Source organism: Megalobrama amblycephala, linkage group LG16 (genome assembly GCF_018812025.1).
Source record: "Megalobrama amblycephala isolate DHTTF-2021 linkage group LG16, ASM1881202v1, whole genome shotgun sequence".
NCBI classification, from domain to species: domain Eukaryota; kingdom Metazoa; phylum Chordata; class Actinopteri; order Cypriniformes; family Xenocyprididae; genus Megalobrama; species Megalobrama amblycephala.
This window is the reverse complement of record NC_063059.1, coordinates 2513684-2535906: the sequence shown is the minus strand read 5'-3', so window position 1 is coordinate 2535906 and position 22223 is coordinate 2513684. Positions and strand designations below refer to the sequence as shown.

Genomic DNA, 22223 nt, shown 5'->3' with positions numbered 1-22223 from the left:
ACCCAGCAGAACATCCCAAAGTCCATTATAATTCACTGATATTGTATATTTCTGAGTGAATAGAAGAAAAAAAATCTACCATGCATATCTACTGAAAGCCTTGTCAACCAGTTATTTTAAAGTAAACATGTATGAAAGAAGTGATAATCCAATTTTTATTCTAAAGTACACACACAGTCAGTGCACTAACCATATACATAGACAGCTTTTTCTCAGTCCAGTAAAATTTCATCTGATTTGATTTAACTTCCAGCAGTAAGGAACGAAACAATCTGTGGATTGTTTGCTGTGCGTGTCAGTAAAGCTGCTCTACAGCACCAGACGTAAACACTGCGGGAAACACTTGTCAAGTCACGTCACAAAGGAATAATTTATGTCAGCATGTGTTGACATGTAAGCAAATGTCTAGCAAAGTAAATGTGCTCTAATGAATGTGCTTTGAAAATATGACACCGGGCTATTTTCATGTGCAGAGTTGTACATTTGATACTGCTGAGACCTTTGATTCTCAGGTAGACGGCTGTACCTGTTTAACTGTTTAACTCTGGAGAGTCAGTGGTGGACACGTCCAGTTAGCATCTGCATCTGATACTAAAAGACTTCTAAATGTGAGTCTGAAGCAATCATAGTCTACAGCAGGGGTGTCCAATCCTGCTCCTGGAGGGCCACTGTCCTGCAGAGTTTTGCTCCAACTTGCCTCAACACACCTGCCTGGAAGCTTCTAGTATTCCCAGTAAGACCCAATAACCTAGTAAGATTTAGGTGTGTTTAATTGGGGTTGGACTGAACTCTGCAGGACAGTGGCCCTCCAGGATCAGGACTGGACACCACTGCTCTACAGGCTGCAGTTGACAAAGATGATCCCAATCATTTCATGCAGAAAGAATGGCATTCAAAGGGGCTTCCACTAGGGCTGGGACAATAAATATTTGAATCGCGAATCGAGAAATGATTCTGGATCGATTCATCACAATTCTCTCTCGAATCGATTCTGAGCTTAGTTTTTAACAGCAGACGGCACTGCGTGCTTTAGAAACAGCCGTACTTGAACTCAATACACACACCACTTAAATCTTCAATAAAATAATCATTCATAAAATTCGAAAAGTTTGAAGTGAATTACAAGGGTGTTTGCAGTGGGCTGTTTGCATTAATCTCGCGTCATAAAAACATTCTGAGGTACGAATACATAGCCGAACGCACAATCGTTCTTCTTCCTCAGCATTTGAGTGTGCAGTTAAAAACTAGCTTAGAGCGCCATCTGCTGCTAAAAACTATGCTCAGAATCGATTCAAGAGAGAATCATGATGCATTCGGAAAATCGATCCACAAATCAAGATGAATCGATTTATTGTCCCAGCCCTAGCTTCCACAGACCCATGAAATGTTTGACGAGCACGACTGTCTTTATTATGTTGAAGTATTTCCTATTCAGACAGGAAGTTGAGGCAGGACATATTGAAGGACTTGTCTTTTATAATTGCTAATATCCTTTTATTTAGGCCCAGCACAACATTTTCTGTTTGCTATTGGTAATTGGTGGCTGGTGCTTTAAGGGGGAGGAACACTCTCATTATAGCTGAGCATTTGATTGGACAAACATTTGTGAGCTATCCAGTCTGTGCAGGAGATAATGTCATCAATATTTTGTCCATACCATTTCACATAAATCTACAGATATGGACAAAACTCTTTGATTTCATGGGGTTTATTCAATCTACACACAAGCTCTTCACTGAACTCATGTAAAAGGTACACACTTCCATATTTTAGCAATTACTGGAAGCTTTTTTCTTGAGAACACCCTTGATTAAAAGCTGTTCATCGTTGCCAGATGCAATGAATATGACGCCAACCGGAGATCACAGTTGGGATGTGGAAAGAGCATTTAAAAGGACATTTGAGCAACCAACAGAGCATTAACCTTCTGTAGGGCCAACTGCTGAGAGACATTTCACAAGCAGCGGCATCACACTGCTGGATAATTACAGGTTAAGAGGCTTGAAGTTCATTAGCTTATTGAATATATCTATGTCACCATTACAAACAAGCATTTATAAACTTGATCTATAGATTGGTTGCAGAGCCTTTTAGTGGTTTCCATGTTGGTTCAAAAGCTCAGAGCTCACAGTCTGTTTGACTGCTTGAGTCAGTGACAATCATGACCTGTACTTGGAGTTTGGATCTTTGTCCTAATAGTCCTAAGAAAGAGCAATAGAAAGCATTATGCTTGCCTTAGTTGCCTTCAGTGTTTAACCACTCATTCCTGTGGTCTACCTGTCTTGAAAGGTTTTGAAGTACTTGGAATCATACATTTAATTAAGATGAGCTTAACATTAAAATAACAACATTTGAGAAATGAAACATTTTCTGACGTGTTAGATGAAAGCTGATCATTTAAAAGCACTTCAAGTGTTGTGAATTGTTTTTCTTACCATCCCAAAAATGACAGGTACAATAGGCTTTTTGAATAGATGGGATGGGATTGTGATGCATTGGTGACAGGGAGAATGTGTGTGAGAAGAATAGGGTTACGAATGATTGACACTGAGTCAATAATTCATTAGATGATGGTGGAACAGGACAAGAGAGACGAACATACGTTGCTTGAATGTTGGGAAGCTCACGTTTCTAAGTATCTAAACTACAAGCAAGAGCTGCTCTTTTGAGTGGCTACATTTCACATTAAGATTACTAAGGCCAATTTAAGGGTGATGAAATATGTTTGCATACACAATGCTGGTTAATGTTTGGTGCAGGAGAATGTGTGAAATATGTCTATAAAAACTTTAAACATGGATACTTTATTCTCTATAATCCACATGGCTAGTGTTGTTAAACACAAAGCAGAGCTCCGCGCTGATATGCATGCATATGCCCGCTCCACACGCACGCATATCATAACAATCGTATTTTTCATGTGTTCATATTCAAACTCCAGTTCTGACCGCATCATGGGCAAAATACAAACAACACTCATGTGCTGCTGTGCTGGGGGAAACATACACACGGCTCGCGAGTCCGAACACAGAGGTGATGAACAGCACTTTTGTGACATTTGAATTCTCCACTGTAATGTGATCTAATGCGAACATATTTTCCATTTGTGCTGGTAGATTACAGCAAAACAAACAACATGCACTCTTCGTAGGGAAACACATTTTTGTTGTAGCACTGAGGAAACAAACACAACTATACGACCCATGTCTCTGAATGACAAGAGACAGAGGCAAGAGAAATGATACTTCCTCATGCATAATACTGCGATTATAATCTTATGCATACTACAGCGCAGTGATTGGATTGAATGTGCTTTTTCTCATGAATAAATGCAGAAACGGTTGACGTCAGCATGTTCGACCAGCCCATACTTGGAGCCAACCACCACTCTGGATCTTGCCGGTGATACACGATGACGTCAGATTTTGTGACGTTGCTCAGGCTTTGCTTTTCAAACCGGAAGACAGAAATCGCTCTGAAAAATGCAAAACTAACAATTTATAAATAAAATTAATGAGTACCTTTAGTGTGTTCAATGATGTGCAGCCTATACATATCTGTTCACAGCTCAAAAAATGTGTTCTGGGGTTTCATGACCCTTTAAACTTGTAAAAGTAAAATCCTGCAAATGGAGGCAATTCATTATAATCAAATGGACTTCCCAAAAGCTGTATAGAGTGGAGAGCTGATGTTGTGTGAGGAGGAAGTAATGTCAGAAGACAGGTTTCTTCTAAACATGGAGAAGTGGGAAGATGAGGTGATGAGTGGAAGTGAGAGTGCATGAGATAAAAACAGTAATTGGACACATGTGTGATGTGGGAAGTGTTCACTCACGAGAGCTGTGGGAGGAAGTGAACACTTCTTCACGACAGATCACAATACCGGACACCTACACGAGGATGTAGGACTGTGCCATCAACACAGCAAGCTTTCAACAGACCAGAGGATCACATCTTCATATGAGTGAAAATCAACACATTTTACGGAGGACGACCTTGAGAAGAGAGAAATCCTCAGCTCTGTCTGAATGTCATAATTCATGACTTTCCCAAAGCAGCACATCCATGACTAATCATTCATTTTTACAACTTGAATTTTAATTTTAAAGTTTTGTACAATTAAAAAAGAAAGAAAAAAAACTTGCAAAAAAAAAAAAAAACGCTTATTTGGCATATATTCAAAATGTTTCTTACCGTTTCTTTGTAATTGTGAAATTTACTAGCAATTTTTGAGTGAAAATAGGTTTCTACAACAAATGTTTTTCAATGTATGAAAATTCTACTTCTATACTATTCTGAATATATTAAATTCATGCAAGTTTCAAAACGGCAAATATATTAGTTCTGTCAGTGTGAGAACTTCTACATGTCAACTTCTGACTCATGCAATGGCATGGGTTTGGTGCACGACTACCGTTTGTCAGAAAAATCAGTCAAACTATATTTTACAGTCATGTTCCACATGTACATACTATATACTTATATTAATTACAATAACTGGGTAATAAATTGGTACTAAACCTAAAACTACCCCTAAACCTAACCTTAACCCATACAGTTACCTTATATTACCCAGTACTTTCTTAAGTACGCTGTAAGTACACATAAGTGCAAGTACTGTAAAATGAAATGCGAAAAATTAAAAATCAAAATATTTACAATTTTGTGTTGCACATCATCTTTAAAAACAGACATGCTCTTGACCAGCTGTGAATACTGCAAGACAAAGAATTTTGAGACAGTTTAAAAGAATCAGTCCAGTAAACTGAAATTCCTAAAGCAACGGAGGCCAGTTTGTAAAGGGCTTTGCAGGTAAACCTCACCAACCTGACCTAAAGAGGCACATTAGCGACTGATGCTACAAGCTGTGGTCTTTAGCATCCTTGTAAGTGCGTATGCCTCTCATGCTGGAGACGCCAGTTCAAATCCCGCTCGGAGCGGTGCGAGTAGATCCGGAGGGGTTACATTGGTGCAATGACCCAGATGGTAATGAGGTTTAGAGGGTGAGTGTAACAGAGGCCAGCTAGTAAAGATCTGTGCAGGTAAACCTCACTCCCCTGGCCTTAAGAGGCACACTAGCGACTGATGCTAGAAGCTGTGGTCTTTAGCATCCTTGTAAGTGCGTATGCCTCTCATGCTGGAGACGCCAGTTCAAATCCCGCTCGGAGCGGTGCGAGTAGATCCGGAGGGGTTACATTGGTGCAATGACCCAGATGGTAGTGAGGTTTAGAGGGTGAGTGTAACAGAGGCCAGCTAGTAAAGATCTGTGCAGGTAAACCTCACTCCCCTGGCCTTAAGAGGTGCACAAGCGATGGATGCTAGAGGCTGCATCTTTAACGTCCTTGAAAGCATCCCCACCTCCAATGCCGGAGACGCAGGTTCGAATCCTGCTCAGAGCAGTATAATTAGAACCAGAGGGGTTACATTGGTGCCATGACCCAGATGGTAGTGAGGTTTAGGGGGGGTGAATGTAACGGAGGCCAGATAGTAAGGAACTGTGCAGGTAAACCTCACTCCCTTGGCCTTATGAAAAACACTAGTGACTGATGCTAGAAGCTGCGGTCTTTAGCGTCCTTGTAAGTGCATATGCCTCCCATGCTGGAGACGCCATTTCAAATCCCACTTGGAGCGGAACGAGTAGAACCGGAGGGCTTACATTGGTGCCATGACCCGGATGGTAGTGAGGTTTAGGGGGGTGAGTGTAACAGAGGCCAGATAGTAATGGGCTGTGTGGGTAAACCTCACTCCCCTGGCCTCAAGAGGCACACTGGCAACTGACTCTAGATACTGCTTCCTTGTTAGCGTGCCCGTCTCCCATGCCGGAAATGCCAGTTTGAATCCCGCTTGGAGCGGGGCGAGTAAAACCAGAGGGGGTTACACCAACAGCACTGTGAACGGCCCCAGGAGAGGCGGTTTTTAACAGCAGTGTGATAAATGCATCAGTAGCAGAAAATAAAATGTTTGGAATTCACCACATCACAGGAGAATATATTTCATGGCCTCTTGCAAGAGCTGAAATTTTCGAGGTGACCTCCGCCTGAATTCTCAAGCTAACTCTAAAAATAACCCAGAAATCTCCCAAGATCCACCGCCTCGCTCTGACCAGCCTAGTTCAAAAGAAAAACAATACTGCTTCCTCTCAATCTGTCCCAACACTTCTGCGAGTAGCCTTAAACTGACTTGCGTTCCAGGCATTCAGGAGGTTTCGGCGGTGGATGGGTGTAAATCATAAACACACAGTCTGTACAGTATGTGCTGTTGTGTGATCAATCACATCTGACTGAAAGCCAAACAAACTGACAAATGTTTTTTTTCCCCATTTCAAGCACTTGATATCTTCTAAACGCATTGAAGCGTAAAACACTTCTCCCTGAGGACAGCTTCAAATAAATATGTAAATGAATTAGAGCTCTTCATATGATCCCTGTCATTTCTTTTAATTGAGGCCCCACTGCGGTGCATGAGCAGCAATCCAGAGCCAACATCTAACAGCATTGACTCTCAACCCCTCTCGCCTCTGTAATGTGACATTCTGAGTGAACAATGGAATATGAGAAAATAAATGTAGGGCTTGACTTTATCATGGGGAATTAATTAGATGCTATAAAGTGGCTGTTCCACAACAGAACCAAAAGTCAGTTTGCAGTGGATTGTGGGAGATTTCCTCCCCTCCTGAAACACATGTTTGAAGAGGCTTTTTGAGCAGGACATCAAAGCTTAAGGTCAAGTTCATCCTCCAGAGCATCTCCACTTATCCTAGTGGTGATACTTCTTTTTCAAACATAGCACTGGTTGTTATAATTGCCATAACCTTTATTACATTAACCAGTATGAAATGACTGTGCTAACTATTGGTAATATTTTAGAAAGGCTGTGGCCTTTCTGAGGCCTAAGTGACAAACATATTTTTAGGTAATTTCAAACATATAACATTTTATAACATTCAACCCTTTTTAAAAAAAAAATGTGCACAATAAGAAAATGAATGTATACTGACTCTTTCCCCGCCAGTGTTTTGTGCACTAGCATTTGTGATCATATTCACAGAATGCCCCAGAATATTTTGTTGTATGAACATGTCAAAATATAAAAAAATGATGATTATGAACACATTCTGTGTTGTTATGATGGGTGCACACTTGGGCTCAACATGTTATTCTATATGGTATTTGTAGAAAATAATGGGGTAAATCACATTTACCTGATAAGGTCACTAACTACAACAATTAACAAGTTACTGTTGTCTGTAGTTTGACACAGCAAAACAGGCAGAAGCCATTTCATTTATCTGAACCTCAAAATTATAATCCTCTATATGGGAAACTTACTTTAGACTTACTGCACTGTTAGCTGCTGTACATCTAACAAATGAATGACAACTATCTCCATATGTATACAACACATTAACAGGGTAAAGTTGTTAACTACAACTAAACACTTTACCAACTGAAGTGAACAAAAAAGACAAACAAGATGAAGTCAAACATGATCAAGCAAAGTGTTTTGACTGCAAGTAGCTCATAATCAGCTAGAGATGATCAAATACAGAAACCCAGAGGGCATATCTACTAAATCAGCATCAGCCTTACTTCAGCAGATGAAGCAGGATCTAGCGGCTCGTCTGAAGGATCCAGCATCATCCGCTCTGTCCCGATGCACTGCTGCAGAGAGCTGAATGACTCTTCACACAAACCCCTTCAATTAGTTTCCACGTCGCCGGCTCAGATTTGCAGAGGCTTTACTAACCACAGCGGATTCCAGGGCTTTCTTGCTGATTACTACTCGCTCTACTCTAGCTGAGCGATAGGAGCTGACTGGTGTTTTTTTTTTTTTTTTTTTTTTTTTTTTAAGTAGCCTGCTAGCGTGCAGTGCCACCCTCAGGCTCAGGCATAATAGCTGAACATTAAGAAACTGGAAACCAGCCAAATGATTACATAATCATGCTTGATAACATGGGCACATACCCAACAATACACTGGATCTTTACCTTTTTCAGCAGAAAATGAGCTCTTGTTGTTTTGGGCTGTTGCCAAAGTGCTAATGTGTGTTTGCTGAGGATCCCTGAGTGTTAAGCACAGAGGCCATTGCTAGGTGTTGGCAAGAGTGTTCTGAGCGGTTTCTAGGGTGTTTCTAGGTGCTCACTAGGTCGTTCTGTGAAGTTTTTAGGGAGTTGCTAGGTGCTTACCAGGATGTTCTGAGCAGTTTCTATAGCGTTGTTAGGTTATCACGGGTGTTCTAAGGGGTTTCTAGGATGTTGCTAAGTGCTCACTAGGTTGCTCTGAGAAGTTTCTAGGGTGTTGCTAGGTGCTTACTAGGATGTTCTGAGCAGTTTCTTTGGCATTGTTACGTTCTCGCAGGGGTTTTCTGAGTGGTTTCTAGGGCGTTGCTAGGTGCTCACAGGGATGTTCTGAGCAATTACTATGGTTTTAGGTTCTCACTGGGGTTTTCTGAGCGGTTTCTAGGAATTTCTAGGTGCTCACTAGGGAATTTTGGGTGGTTTTTAGGACATTGCTAGGTGCTCACTATGGTGTTCTGAGTGGTTTCTAGGGCATTGCTAGGCGCTCACTAGGTGGTTTCAAGGTGTTGAGTGGTCTAGGGTGGTTTCTAGGTGTTGCTTGGTTCTCACAATGGTGTTCTGAGAGGTTTGTAGGGCGTTGCTAGGTGCACATTAGGTGGTTTCTAGGTGTTGGGTGATCTAGGATGGTTTCTAGGTGTTGCTTGGTGCTCACTATGGTGTTTTAAGTGGTTTCTAGGGCGTTGCTAGGTGCTCACAGAGATGTTCTGAGTAATTACTATGGCTTTAGATTCTCACTGGGGTTTTCTGAGCGGTTTATAGGAATTTCTAGGTGCTCACTAGAGAATTTTGGGTGGTTTTTAGGACATTGCTAGGTGCCCACTAGGTGGTTTCAAGGTGTTGGGTGGTCTGGGGTGGTTTCTAGGTGTTGCTTGGTTCTCACAATGGTGTTCTGAGAGGTTTGTAGGGCATTGCTGGGTGCACATTAGGTGGTTTCTAGGTGTTGGGTGATCTAGGATGGTTTCTAGGTGTTGCTTGGTGCTCACTATGGTGTTTTGAGTGGTTTCTAGAATGTTGCTAGGTGCACACTAGGGCGTTCTGAGCTTTTTTTGGGCATTGTTAGGTGTTCACAGGGATGTTCTGAGCAATTTCTATGGTGTTAGGTTCTCACTGGGGTTTTCTGAGTCATTTCTAGGGAATTTCTAGGTCCTCACTAGAGAATTTTGGGTGGTTTTTAGGGCGTTGCTAGGTGGTCACTAGGGGGTTCTAAGTGGCTTCAGCATTGCTTGGTGGACACTAGGTGGTTTCTAGGTGTTGCTTGGTGCTCACTATGGTGTCCCGAGTGGTTTCTAAGGCGTTGCTAGTGTAACCCGTGCGGCTCGCTTATGCCCAGCGTGATGTGCGGCCAGCGACACCGGGTATTAAAACTTGGTCTGCGTTGTGTTACGTTGTGTGGATGCAAAGACAGACACGGGACAGCAGGCAGTCGATTCACTGGATCTTTTTACTGTATAACAGAGACATAAGCAGCCTTAGATTGAGTGGCCCTTATAACACTCTATAAAACAAATATGGTGCACCTCCATTATCATGTGCTTGTTTCACATAAAAGACTGAAATATACCTCAAAGAATGTAAAATAACAAAAATAATCCCAAGGATAGATAAAATAGTACTTTACACATAAGTTTGGGTGGAAATACAGATATAAAAGATATAATTAAAATAAGGATTAATTAAAATTAACAGGATGACAAAAGAAACCTACCTCTTCCATCGAATCACATTTCAAAAGGGAAGAGGAGGAGACAGGACAGGAAATTAACCTAAATTAACCTCGCATCACTTAAAGGAGAAGCGCACCTTTAGATCAGGTATCATAAAAACGTATAAAAGAACAATTTTGTGTGAATTATAACAATATTTAGCAGTATATTTTGTATACCTGTTACACTAGGTGCACACTAGGGTGTTCTGAGAGGTTCATAGGCTGTTACTAGGTGGTTGCTGGGGTGTTCTGGGTGGTTGTGTTCTGAACTGAGACCATTTTTCCTGCTGATGTGATTAATTCCATAGTGTGTTTTATAGAAACCTATGTTACACTGAACCACGAGGAACTACGCCTGGTTGTGCCTGTGGTTACCATGAAGTTGTTACAAAAGCTACAGTTCAGTTATGAATAAGAACTATGGTACATTTTCACAAGGGCAAGAGAAGCCAGTTCTAATTTCAGGCCCTGTCATTCATCATTGCTTATGTCATGTCCATAAATTCTTGCTAATATGCTCAGATAACATTTGTTGGATTTAAGCCTTGTAGGACTTTCTTCGTACTCTCAGTGACTCTGAAAGTGACGTGCAATTGCATGTTTCAACCTCAGAGTCCTGTAGTGTACCTTTAATATCAGTAAATTTGGATCCCAAATAGTGTACAGATGTCTCAGGTCTACAGGAATTACAACACTCATTTCTTCAGCCTACACAACTTTTTTTGATTCCATTAATGGAGAAAACCATTTATGTCGCATCTAATTTATGATTAGCACTTATAGGGGAATATCTGTGGCATTTACATAAACAGGCATTTTTTGTTTGGGTTACTGGGATAAGAATGTCAATACAAATGAATCACCAGGTCAGAGAGAGTCAAGCTGGTGTAATGGACTGATGCAGTGTCAAGTGTTGTCTGGTCTACTGAGAGGTTGAAGTACTGTCTGCATCACACACAGCTGATTCATATATCAGGAAGTCTGTTTACTCACTGCAGCATGTTTGTATAGCTGTAAAGAAATGTATGAATCGGAAGACTCCAGGTCAGTGAGGCCTTTATTATGTTTTTATTATTTGTGATCTATACATAACAATTGAGTTTTTTTTTATTTTTTAACTTGATTTCTTTGATTTGATTAATGCATCTCTTTAAATTTGTGCACTACTAGATTCGATTAGACAGGGCGAATGTGAACTAATCAATTACTCAAAAAAATAATTATTTCTGTTCACATTACTATAACTGTAGTTTCCAGCATGTTTTGTATGGGATTAAATGGGGAGAGCAAAAATGTTGGAAAGTATATGCCACTAAGCTGCTGGAAGCCCTGACACAACCCTGAAATGTGATTAAGCCTGATAAAGTTGTTTAGCCTACAAGCAAAGCCTTCTGTTTGACACAAACCACATACAACCCAACACCATAAAACCATTTCTATTATCAAATACAGTATCATGCTTTCAGATTGCAGGCAAATCTATGAGGAACTTGCCTCAGTTTAGCAGAGATCTGCGTTTGGGGTGAAGATTTGTTTTTCACAGCAGTTCTTCAGAAGAACTGCAGGGGTGAATTATAAAGGTCCTGTATGTCCAGCACAAGCTGTGATGATTGACAGGGAGGTTGAGTTTCAGCAGACAATTGTGTGTGCACGTACATGTGTGTGTGTGTGTGTGTGTGTGTGTGTGTTTGTGACACATCAGGACACAAATGTGTATAAGGAAATGGGTATGATATAGGTATTACAAGGAGAGGGTGATTTATGAGGACATTACACCATGTCCCCATTGTTCAAAAGGCTTATAAATCATACAGAATGAGTTTTTGTGAGAAAGTAAAAGTGTGCACAGTTTCCTGTGATGGGTTGGTTTAGGGGTAGGGGTAGTGTAGGGGGATAGAAAATATGGTTTGTACAGTATAAAAACCATTACGTCTATGAAATGTCCTCACAATTCACAAAAACAAACCTGTGTGTGTGTGTGTGTGTGTGTGTGGTGACATGAAACACACAGAAGGCAGACAGAAGCACTTTGATCGCTCAATGGAAAACACATGTTGGGCCTCTCACACACTTGTGTCACATCTTTACTTCATAAAAGCAAACATTTAATTGCTTAGACTTTTAGAGTTATTTACAAAAATGCAAATAGTATAAACTAGAGTTTATAATTCTTAAAGTGAAATGATGCAACATGCAACAGTACATTCTGCCATGAGATAATTTTAATTTATGTGAAAAATAAACCAATTAGGTTCATTTCTCCTGCTATGTGATTAATACACATTAATTAAAAATGAATACACATTTTTGGTTTGTTTGTTTAGATCTACCAACTGGACACCATTGCTGTGTTTAACATGCAACAAACTGAGGAATGCTACAGTTTAAAATGTGTAGGGTGCACATATGACATACTGTTTCACATACTATTAATAAAAAACATTTGTGGCGTCTCTCAGGAGTTATAAGTAATGAACAACACAAGACAGGAGTCTCATCACTTCTGTTCTCACACACATTACGTTAGAATACAACATTTCAACAGCTCAGACCTGCTTTTTCAAAATAATTCTACTTATGAACACAACAACATTGAGAAGTATAAAGTATTGTGCAGTACACTGTTACTTCATTGCAAATAGCCTTTGTCTTCATCTCAATCAAACATTCTGACCTGACCGAATTATCCAGCCTGTAAATATTTACACCACATCACATGAGCTGTTTCTCTCAAGTCTAAAGTTAAACTCATGTGGGCTTAAAAGGAGATGTTCAGCAGAATGTCCCTGCTGCTCTTTTACAGTACATACAATAAAAGTCAATAGGGGCTTTTGCATCAGGAAGTTATAGGAACCATAACTAATATTTGCCTAGGGCCATTTTCCTGGTGGCATTCGCACCGCCAGTAGGAACTTTGAAGTGACGTACACTCTAAAAAATGCTGGGTTAAATATGGACAAACCCAGGGATTGGGTTGTTTTCACCCAGCCATTTTTTTCAACCAATTTTGGATTTATTTTTTTTAGCCAGAAATATAGTAATATAGTAAAAGGCATGTTTTTGCTCACCCCCCAAATAGGGGCAAATTTGTGGGGTATTTTAAGCTGAAACTTGACCAGACCAGAGACTTATATTACATCTTGTGAAAGAAGGCATAATAGGTGCCCTTTAACCCAACCTGCTGGGTTTGTCCATATTTAACCCAACTTGGGTTGTTTTTAACCCAGCATTTTTTAGAGTGTATGATGAAATATTAATGTTTGCCATGTGGTTTGTCACTAGCTGAGCAGAAATACAGTATCATGTTTTGCTGGGTCCAATCAAAGTCATGTTGGATTTTCTCCTTAACATAAAGGTTGAGAGGTCCATCTATTACTGTTTTCCATGTTAGTTCGTGGAGTAAATATACAGCAAAGAATTTATATGCAGAAGGACGGTCCACTCGTATTACTATGAATGGGAGAAAGTGCAATGCACAATATGGCGGAATAAGTCCCGCCTTCTAAATAAAAGAGCCAATCGCTGATTGATAAAGTCATTGCGTCACTGCGGCTGCCGTTAGAAGCTCCGGTTCCTATAGAAACAGTCAGTGATCTGAGACGTGCGCTTAGGACTCTGCATGCGCATTAGCTTGGTCCAGCCTGAAAAATGCTGTTTTTTTGCTCATGATTCGAGCGTTTAGAAACAAATTGTAATGAGACGGTTGTTGTCAGATTTCATTGATAATTTCAAATCTGAATTTGTAAGCTTGGTGAACAGTTTTGGAGAATCTGTTTCCCCATTCAAAGAGATAGGAGCTGCAGTTGCAAGATGGCTGCTGAGTGAAATGGCTTGTCTTAAAGGGTATTTGTATATAGGCTATAAACTGTGAGTGTGCACAGCTTTTTTTTAAAAATGATACGTTTTGATGTTTCACGTGCGTTCAGCCAATCACTTACATCACTGGTAGTTCCTATTGCGCTGGGCTATGCAACCTTCACGTGCTCTCTGAATTAACGTAAATATGAGTTTCCCAGGTTAAAAAATAAATTAAAAATTGTACATGAACCATTTCGAAACTTGAATGTGGTGAGCTCGTAATCACAAGTGGGTAACACGTGAGGGCAGCATTAGTCCCGACTCTGAAGTAGGAGTTCATTTAGTTCCCTCAAAAGGCATTGCTAGAAGAACTAATATCGTTCTAGGAACTGTGAAAAGGTTAATCCAGTGCGAAAGCCTCTAATGAGCACAAAACGCTCTCAAGCTCCAAAAATGTCAATAGAAGAACCAAAAAAAGTCTATACAACTTTTCTGAGTTCCTGAAGCCATATGATAGCTTTGTGTGAGGAACAGATCTCAAGTTGTGCATGTTGTGTGTATATCAGCCTCTGCACAGGTATTTTAGTGTGTGATTGTTGGCAGCTTGTGATGTGTATTTTTTGAGGTCTTCTGTAACTTCTGTAAAAGAGCCAAAAGGCCAAAACAACATAAATCACATGCTGTCTGTCTGACAGAACCTGCAGACACGTCAGAGAACTGTCTCGGGTCACAGCAAGCATTCACACACTCACACAACAGTGTGTTTGTGCATCAACATCCAAACAGATGTGAAAGTAACGTGATTCAGCCAGAGGAAACGCACCAAATTGCATATGAACGTCTTCATTAAGTTCATCAAGGGGCTCGTTTTGTCTCAGCGTGGCTCCACATTCCACACACAGGTCAATCGGAGGCTCTCGGTCACATGATATGAACACGACCTATAGCTTCTCTCCTTACGTTTGACATGTCAATGGCCTGTTGTTCTAGTCGCTGCGCTGGACAGATTATTCCCATCTCCATTCACATGGTTCTTCAGAAATTTTATGGATAATAAAATGATCTTTTATCCTGCTGCTGTTGAAGATCTGCGTTACAGTGATTTGACCACATTTAACTGGGTTATAGCAATACCCATGAACTGTGGTAATTGACTGTAATGTATTATGATGTTCACACTGCTTTCATGTCCCCGGTGTCTTCCAGGGTTTCAGGTGTAATATCCTGTTAAGAAGCTGCAGTGATTTCAACCTGTCGTCCAGTGTTTGCTGCTTCCTGTCTGTGGCACATGTGCAGACGGTTAGGGTACAGTCTGTCCGTCACCCATCCAATCTGAAACCTCTGAGTCCAGATGGCATTCAGACATCCAATGTCAAGCTCTAGATAAGACCCTTATTCCTCGTCTGGGATCATGTAGAGCTCTTTGAAGCTGCACTGAAACCCCAGTGAAGTCCACTATATGGAGAAAAATCCTGGAATGTTTTCCTCTTAATTTCTTTTCAACTGAAGAAAGAAAGACATGAACATCTTGGATGACATGGAGGTGAGTAAATTATCAGGAAATTTGAATTCTGAAGTGAACTAATCCTTTAAGAGAAAGGCAATGGCGAGGATGTGCCCCTGTTACACTGGGTAATCTGTGCATATGGACACATCTACACACAACACAAACAGAAGCACAGCAATAAACTCTCTATCACAGCAGGACATCATTCGCCTGACTAACCACGACTTGCTGTCGCACACATTTCTGAAATGAGACATTTGAAACTGCATTTTGGCTGATCGGCTGCTTTTAAAACACATGCCCAACACTCTCTAACGGCAACTCAAACTAATGCTGAGGCTGGACGTTCCTCTGATGTAACGCTCGGGTCACACAGAGCCATGAGAACCAGGCTGGGTTGTATTTATAGAAAAGCCCTCTGTAACGCAAGCGTCTTTGGGTGTTCACAGGCATTCCAGAGTCAGTGCAGACCATGAGGCAGAGGCTGAGCCAGTGAAGATGATGGCATTGAGAAGCTTATTAAAAACTGTTGCTGTCAACTATACAGAAGCTTCCAAAATAAAATTCAGGTGTTTATTAGAGTTATGCTGCATGAAAGTGAAAAAATTAAGACAGAACTGTACAAAATGATTGCACTGCAAAATAAAATTCATTCAATACTGTAAGTGGCACTGAACTCTTGTTTTGTGCTGGCAGTGGAGTAGTTTAGGCTTTCTGTAGCTGTAACTCTAACAGAACTTCAGTAATGCTGTTCAGCAGATTACAACAACTAAACAGACGAGCGGAGCATCCCACTGGAGAAGTGAAGAAAGAGGTGGATATTTCTTAAAGGGATAGTTCGCCCAAAAATTTTAATTATCCCGTGATTTACTCACCCTCAAGCTATCCTAGGTATATATGACTATCTTTTTTCAGATGAACACAATCTGAGATATATTTAAGTAGTGAATAGCGCTCCTGATTTTGAAGCCCAAAAAAAGCACATCCATCATAAAAGTAATCCATACGGCTCCAGGGAGTTAATAAAGGTCTTCTGAAGTGAAGTGATGCGTTTTTGTAAGAAAATTATCCATATTTAAAGGTGCCCTAGAACTTCTTTTTAAAAGATGTAATATAAGTCTTAGGTGTCCCCTGAATGCGTCTGTGAAGTTTCAGCTCAAAATCCATTTTTTTAACTGCCTATTTTGGGGCATCATTAACTATGCACCGATATATAGGTTGCGGCCCCTTTAATTCTCGTGCTCCCGCCCCTGGAGCTCGCACTTGCCTTGAACAACATAAACACAGTTTACACAGCTAATATAACCCTCAAAATGGATCTTTACAAGATGTTCGTCATGCATGCTGCATGCATACATCAGATTATGTGAATATAGTATTTATTTGGATGCTTACATTTGATTCTGAATGAGTTTGATAGTGCTCCGTGGCTAAAGCTAACATTACACACTGTTGGAGAGATTTATAAAGAATGAAGTTGTGTTTATGAATTATACAGACTGCAAGTGTTTAATAATGAAAATAGCGACGGCTCTTGTCTCCGTGAATACAGTAAGAAACGATGGTAACTTTAACCACATTTAACAGTACATTAGCAACATGCTAACGAAACATTTAGAAAGACAATTCACAAATATCACTAAAAATATCATGTAATCATGGATCATGTCAGTTATTATTGCTCCATCTGCCATTTTTCGCTATTGTTCTTGCTTGCTTACCTAGTCTGATGATTCAGCTGTGCACAGATCCAGACGTTAATACTGGCTGCCCTTGTCTAATGCCTTGAACATGAGCTGGCATATGCAAATATTGGGGGTGTACATATTAATGATCCCGACTGTTACGTAACAGTCGGTGTTATGTTGAGATTCGCCTGTTCTTCGGAGGTCTTTTTTAAACAAATGAGATTTATATAAGAAGGAGGAAACAATGGAGTTTGAGACTCACTATATGTCATTTCCATGTACTGAACTCTTGTTATTCAACCATGCCGAGGTAAATTCAATATTTAATTCTAGGGCACCTTTAAAACTTCATAGAATGTAATAACTAGCTTCCGCCAAACAGCCGTACGCATCGAGTTCCAGCAGAAGAGTAACCCCTGATGTGATGCATGATGCATGTAGGAGTATCGTACGCTTAGATGCCTCTCATGTTTTAAACAAATAGGGCTGTGCAACAAACTCAAGCTCATCTTCTCTTATATCAAAATCCTCCCACATTTCTCTTTAAAAATTCTCATTTTAGACCTCTAATTTGTGACTGGTGTGTTTTGTTATGCTCTATCCTCTGCGCTTCCATGTTCATAAATACATCATTCATCGGGTCAGAGGTCACTCTTCCACCGCAAATCGATGCATACGGCCGTTCGCCAGAAGGTAGATATTTTAGTTTTAAAAGTTTTAATTATGGACAATGTTTCTTACAAAAACTCATTGCTTCGCTTCAGAAGGCATTTATTAAACGTTTGGAGTCGTATGGATTAATTTTATGATGGATTGATGTGCTTTTTTGGCTTCAAAATCTCACCTCAGAGATATATTTTTTAAATATATCTCTGATTGTGTTTGTCTGAAAGAAGATAGTCATATACATCTAGGATGGCTTGAGGGGGAGCTCGAGAATTTAAAGGGGCCACAGCCTAAATCGGCGCATATTTAATGATGCCCCAAAATAGGCAGTTAAAAAAATTAATTAAAAAAAATCTATGGGGTATTTTGAGCTGAAACTTCACAGACACATTCAGGGGACACCTTAGACTTATATTATATCTTTTAAAAAAACGTTCTAAATGTCTACATTTACAAAAACAACAGCAACAAAAATATCTTATTCAGCACAAATCTCAGACTACTGCTGTCAGAACCTGAATAACTAAGTGACCCTGTTACACCCTACATAAAGTCTAAGTGAGTGAGTGAGCAGGAGAGAATTTTTATGTAAGTTTGACGTGTAGGAATGTCTGACACAAACACACACTCCCTTAATTTACAACATTAGAACAAATATATGCATGCACCCATCTGTAATGAATCATCTTTACACACATAAACAAAGATTTTGTAACCAGAACATTTTCTCTGCAGTCATAATCCAATAACTATCAAAATCGTTCTATCATCCTAAGCATCCGCAGGCCTATAGATGGTCTACTCCAGTAACCGCTGGCTTTTATAATGCTGTCAAGAAATATCAAATAATGTAATTTTACTCTATCATAAAGGGCCAATTTACTTGGTTAGGAAACAGTGTTTCACTGCGTTTGGAGGAAATGTAGATGATAGACAAGTAAAGTGAAAGTCTTCAGGAGGCTGAGAGACGGCATCAGACATGACGTCACTCATCGCTCATAAAGCCTGAACTACAGCTGCTTTTGTTGAAATTATATTTAAAGCCGTGGTGTTACTGGGTGCACAGGTTGGAGAGGTTCTGGGCGGGACTGATGGGTGTTTCCAACACACCCACTGGAACACTAAACTGAGAACACTGAAGGACAGAGAAAGACACAAATGTACAACTAGACATGTATGCAAGCAAACGGCCCTGTTTAAGGCCAAATAAAGTCCAAATATAGCCTGGAAGCACACATTTTAGACTGCAGGCGTCACATACACACAGATATCTGCGGTTAGAAGCCGTCTGCAGGTCTGAAACTGGATGAGATGACATCACAGCCTCAGAGTTGGCTTTGGCGCAGTCGTGGCATTTGGGACTTTTTTCTGCGTTTATTGCAGCAGAAGCAGCAGAGATCTCCACCACACCCAACACAGACCATCCAAGAGTTGGTGCTAAACCGCGGATGCTACAAATAGCATGTTATTGTAAAGTGGTTTGTCATCAGTGGGTTCGGCTGGTTTATGGTGGGTTGTGATTCCAGCCAGTATATCTAAAACTGCTGTCAGTCTTTTCATTCATTCATTAACCATATCTGTCATATCCAACTCTTAGGCCCTGTTTACATCTGGTATTAAGATGCGTTGTGGTTGATCGGATCACAAGTAGATGACACATTCCTGTTTACACCTTGTGTTTTAATCCGTCTCTTTTTGTCTACTTTCAACCACTTCTGTCCTGATTTCTTTGAGGGAAGGGTCTAAGGGTGGGTAAATGTAAGGGCTTTTTCAGATCTTTCGATCTAATGGATGAAATAAGCTCACACAATTTAACTCTGTTAAAAAGGTGCCATTTAAGTTAATAATTAACGATTTTTACAATGGAAATGATTCAATCAAAAACTTACTTTAGCTCGATAATAACTTTTTCCTAGAGCTCCTGTGAAGCCAAAACAATCTCTGTCCTTTAATTTTCCTGGGCCAGTTGTTCAAAAAGTTGAATCTGGATCAGAATGATCTGGATTTGGAAATCCCATGTTTTGCTATCCAGGATCAGGTAATCCATCTTACTTTTGTGCTGGTTTTTCAAAGAAAAATTGGATTGGATCACCATGATCCAGATACACACATTTCCAGATGACCAAATCTGGATTGCCAGTGCTCTACGGAGCCCTTAAAGGGACATGATGATAGAGAGAATATGGATTTTGAATTAAATATAATATTTTTGTTGGATATTTGCAGCTGTTTGGGGATTGTTTTATGGCATCAAAATCTCTTTTTAACTTTACAGTAGGTTACCGAAAGGCTAAATATGTAGGTTAATGTCTACTTCTAATTTATATTGACAAGTTTTGAACAACACAAACTGAAGGTTTGATCCAGATTAAAACTAGGATTGGATTCCGTGATCTAATCTGATTTCAGAATCCCTTTTTCCTTTTGAACAACCCATTTTCAAGATTTGATCCAATCCGATGGCCGAAATCCGATCAGATTACTTTTGAACAACTGGCCCCTAGTTATCACTGTGAAGCTGCTATATAAATGAAGATGACTTGACTTTACATATGAATGCAATCAGAGATGACGGAAAAACATACGGAGAGCATCAGCTTTCATTTCTGCTCTGCCGAACGCTGTGAGTGTGTGTTAGAAATCAGGGATGGTGAGAGAACATTGTGATTGGTACATTTTTCATCTTCAAACCAAACTTGGGTCTTCAGCTGACAAAGTTTAAATCCTGTCTAGCTAGTGCGCTCCATAATGTTTACGAGTTAGGTCAGTCCGGTGGAGAGTAGGCGTCTTTAGTGTCTGTTTGAACACATTCGACCACATGAGCGTCTACACCACGGAAGCAATCCGGCTGAATGCGCTCTCGACAGCCTCTGGAAGTGGTTGAAAGTGGATAAGCTCAATACATTTTAGACCCTGTTTACACCTGTATTTAGTGTCGTCCACCTGTGATCTGATCGACCAAACTGCATCTTAATACCTGGTGAAATCAGGGCCTTGGTGATTCTATGGACCATACGTGAGAGACTGTCCAATGATTTTTCCGGGGTAGGTTGCCAGATCTTTCACCAACCCTCTCCATTACATGGCCTGGGACTCACACACACACACACACACACACATACACACCTCTGGACAATTTAGTGTCTCCCATTCACCTTCACTGCATGTTTTTGGATTGTGGGGAAACCTGGATTAAACCCAAATAGACACAGGGAGAACATGCAAACTCCACACTCCAAGCTCAAGCTCAGTCGGGACTCGAACCAGGGACCTCCGTGCTGTGAGGAGCCACTGTGCCACCGTCAGTCTTTTAGACACCAACACAACAGAGAGAATTCATAACATCCATTTTCATACTCTGTGGATCATCTGTTAGAAGTACAATTGAAAATGCACTGAAGGAATATGAGCTTCATTTGTAGTTTCTAAAAAAGAGAATTCAGACAGAAATTAAAACTCTGTCATGATTTATTCATCTTCATGTTGTTTCATCTTTCTTCTGTGGTACACTTCCACACAATCAACAAATTATATTTTTCAGGGGTCAGGGAGTGTTTCCATCTTTGCTTTTATATGGGAGCAGAAATCAATGAGACATCAACAACAACAACAACAACAACAACAACAACATAGGAAAGAAAAATCACAAAACTGTTTAACAGCTTAATTGCTTCTTCTAAACATCAAGGAGATGAAATGGAGAGAAAACAGGAATATTTGAGAAGCCTGTTGAGAAGAATCCCTCAAGAATCTCACTTCTGAAGTTTCAGAAGACATCAAGAGTTTGCCAATGTCAAACGTCCATCAAAAGTCAACCTCAAACATTAAACTCTTCCAGGCGCAGATGATCTGAGATGCTATACACAACTGATTCATTTTATAGCTCAGTGCTATATAGCTATGATAACAGAGTTTGTGTCTGGAGCTTTAGGAGAAACATCTGAAACAGCATCTTCTGCATCTGCAGCAGGACACATTATAACACGCTGGCATGGAATGCATGTAAAATAAACAAGATGCTCTTGACACCAACACTCTGTTTGGCAACAGCTCAACACATTCAAACACAGCTGCAGCGCCACATGATGCTCAATCGCACAGAGCATGCTGGGAAAGCAGACCTGACAACCCATTCAGTACCTTCTCTACAGGAGCACCACAGCTCATAACATGATCAGATATTGAATGCTCGTGTTAAATGTCAGAGCAAACAGTGACCCGGCCTCTCTCTCATCCCGCGGCTCATCGGTCTCTCCGGCTCAGTGTGCCGTTCATCAAGCAGCATTCCAGAGGAATGTTTTGGAACAAGAAAAACTAGGCTTGGTGAAACCAGTGACCAAACCCTTTCTTGAGCAACAGCAGGAATGAGAAACTTGCTCTGGGTTTACTGACAGCATGAAAACTCTCATCAGAGACCATAAGAATGACTATCCCATGATTCATAGCATGAGAAAACGACACACCATACTATCTCTGAGGCACACTGTATGTGTGGAATACTGTACACGGATGACCCACACAACGAATCCCATAATGCACTCAACCTCTATTAACTGATATCACTGTTTGAGTAGAAGCTGTGCAGTGTGGGTGTTTCAGAGAAAGATTCATTTGCATTTGAGGCTCTGGTTTAGTTACTTAAAAACAATAGTGTGCAGTACACAGTATGGGCAGTATAGTGTGCCACTCTTCAGCCCGTCTCATGAAACTGGGACAGGCGTGTTACATTAAACTCTCGTCATGTGCACATGTGAACGCTGGCTTACCTCATCGTCCGCTGAAG

General features: G+C 40.4%; 1 protein-coding gene across 1 annotated transcript in view; it reads right to left on the bottom strand.

The window, feature by feature from the left end:
* Nucleotides 1-22223, bottom strand: part of septin4b (septin 4b) — a 76107-nt gene that overhangs the window by 46812 nt on the left and 7072 nt on the right. Inside the window, exon 2 of the mRNA XM_048159723.1 lies at nucleotides 22207-22217. Within this exon, the coding sequence (XP_048015680.1) occupies nucleotides 22207-22217 (11 nt within the window). The remainder of the gene's footprint in view (nucleotides 1-22206; nucleotides 22218-22223) is intronic.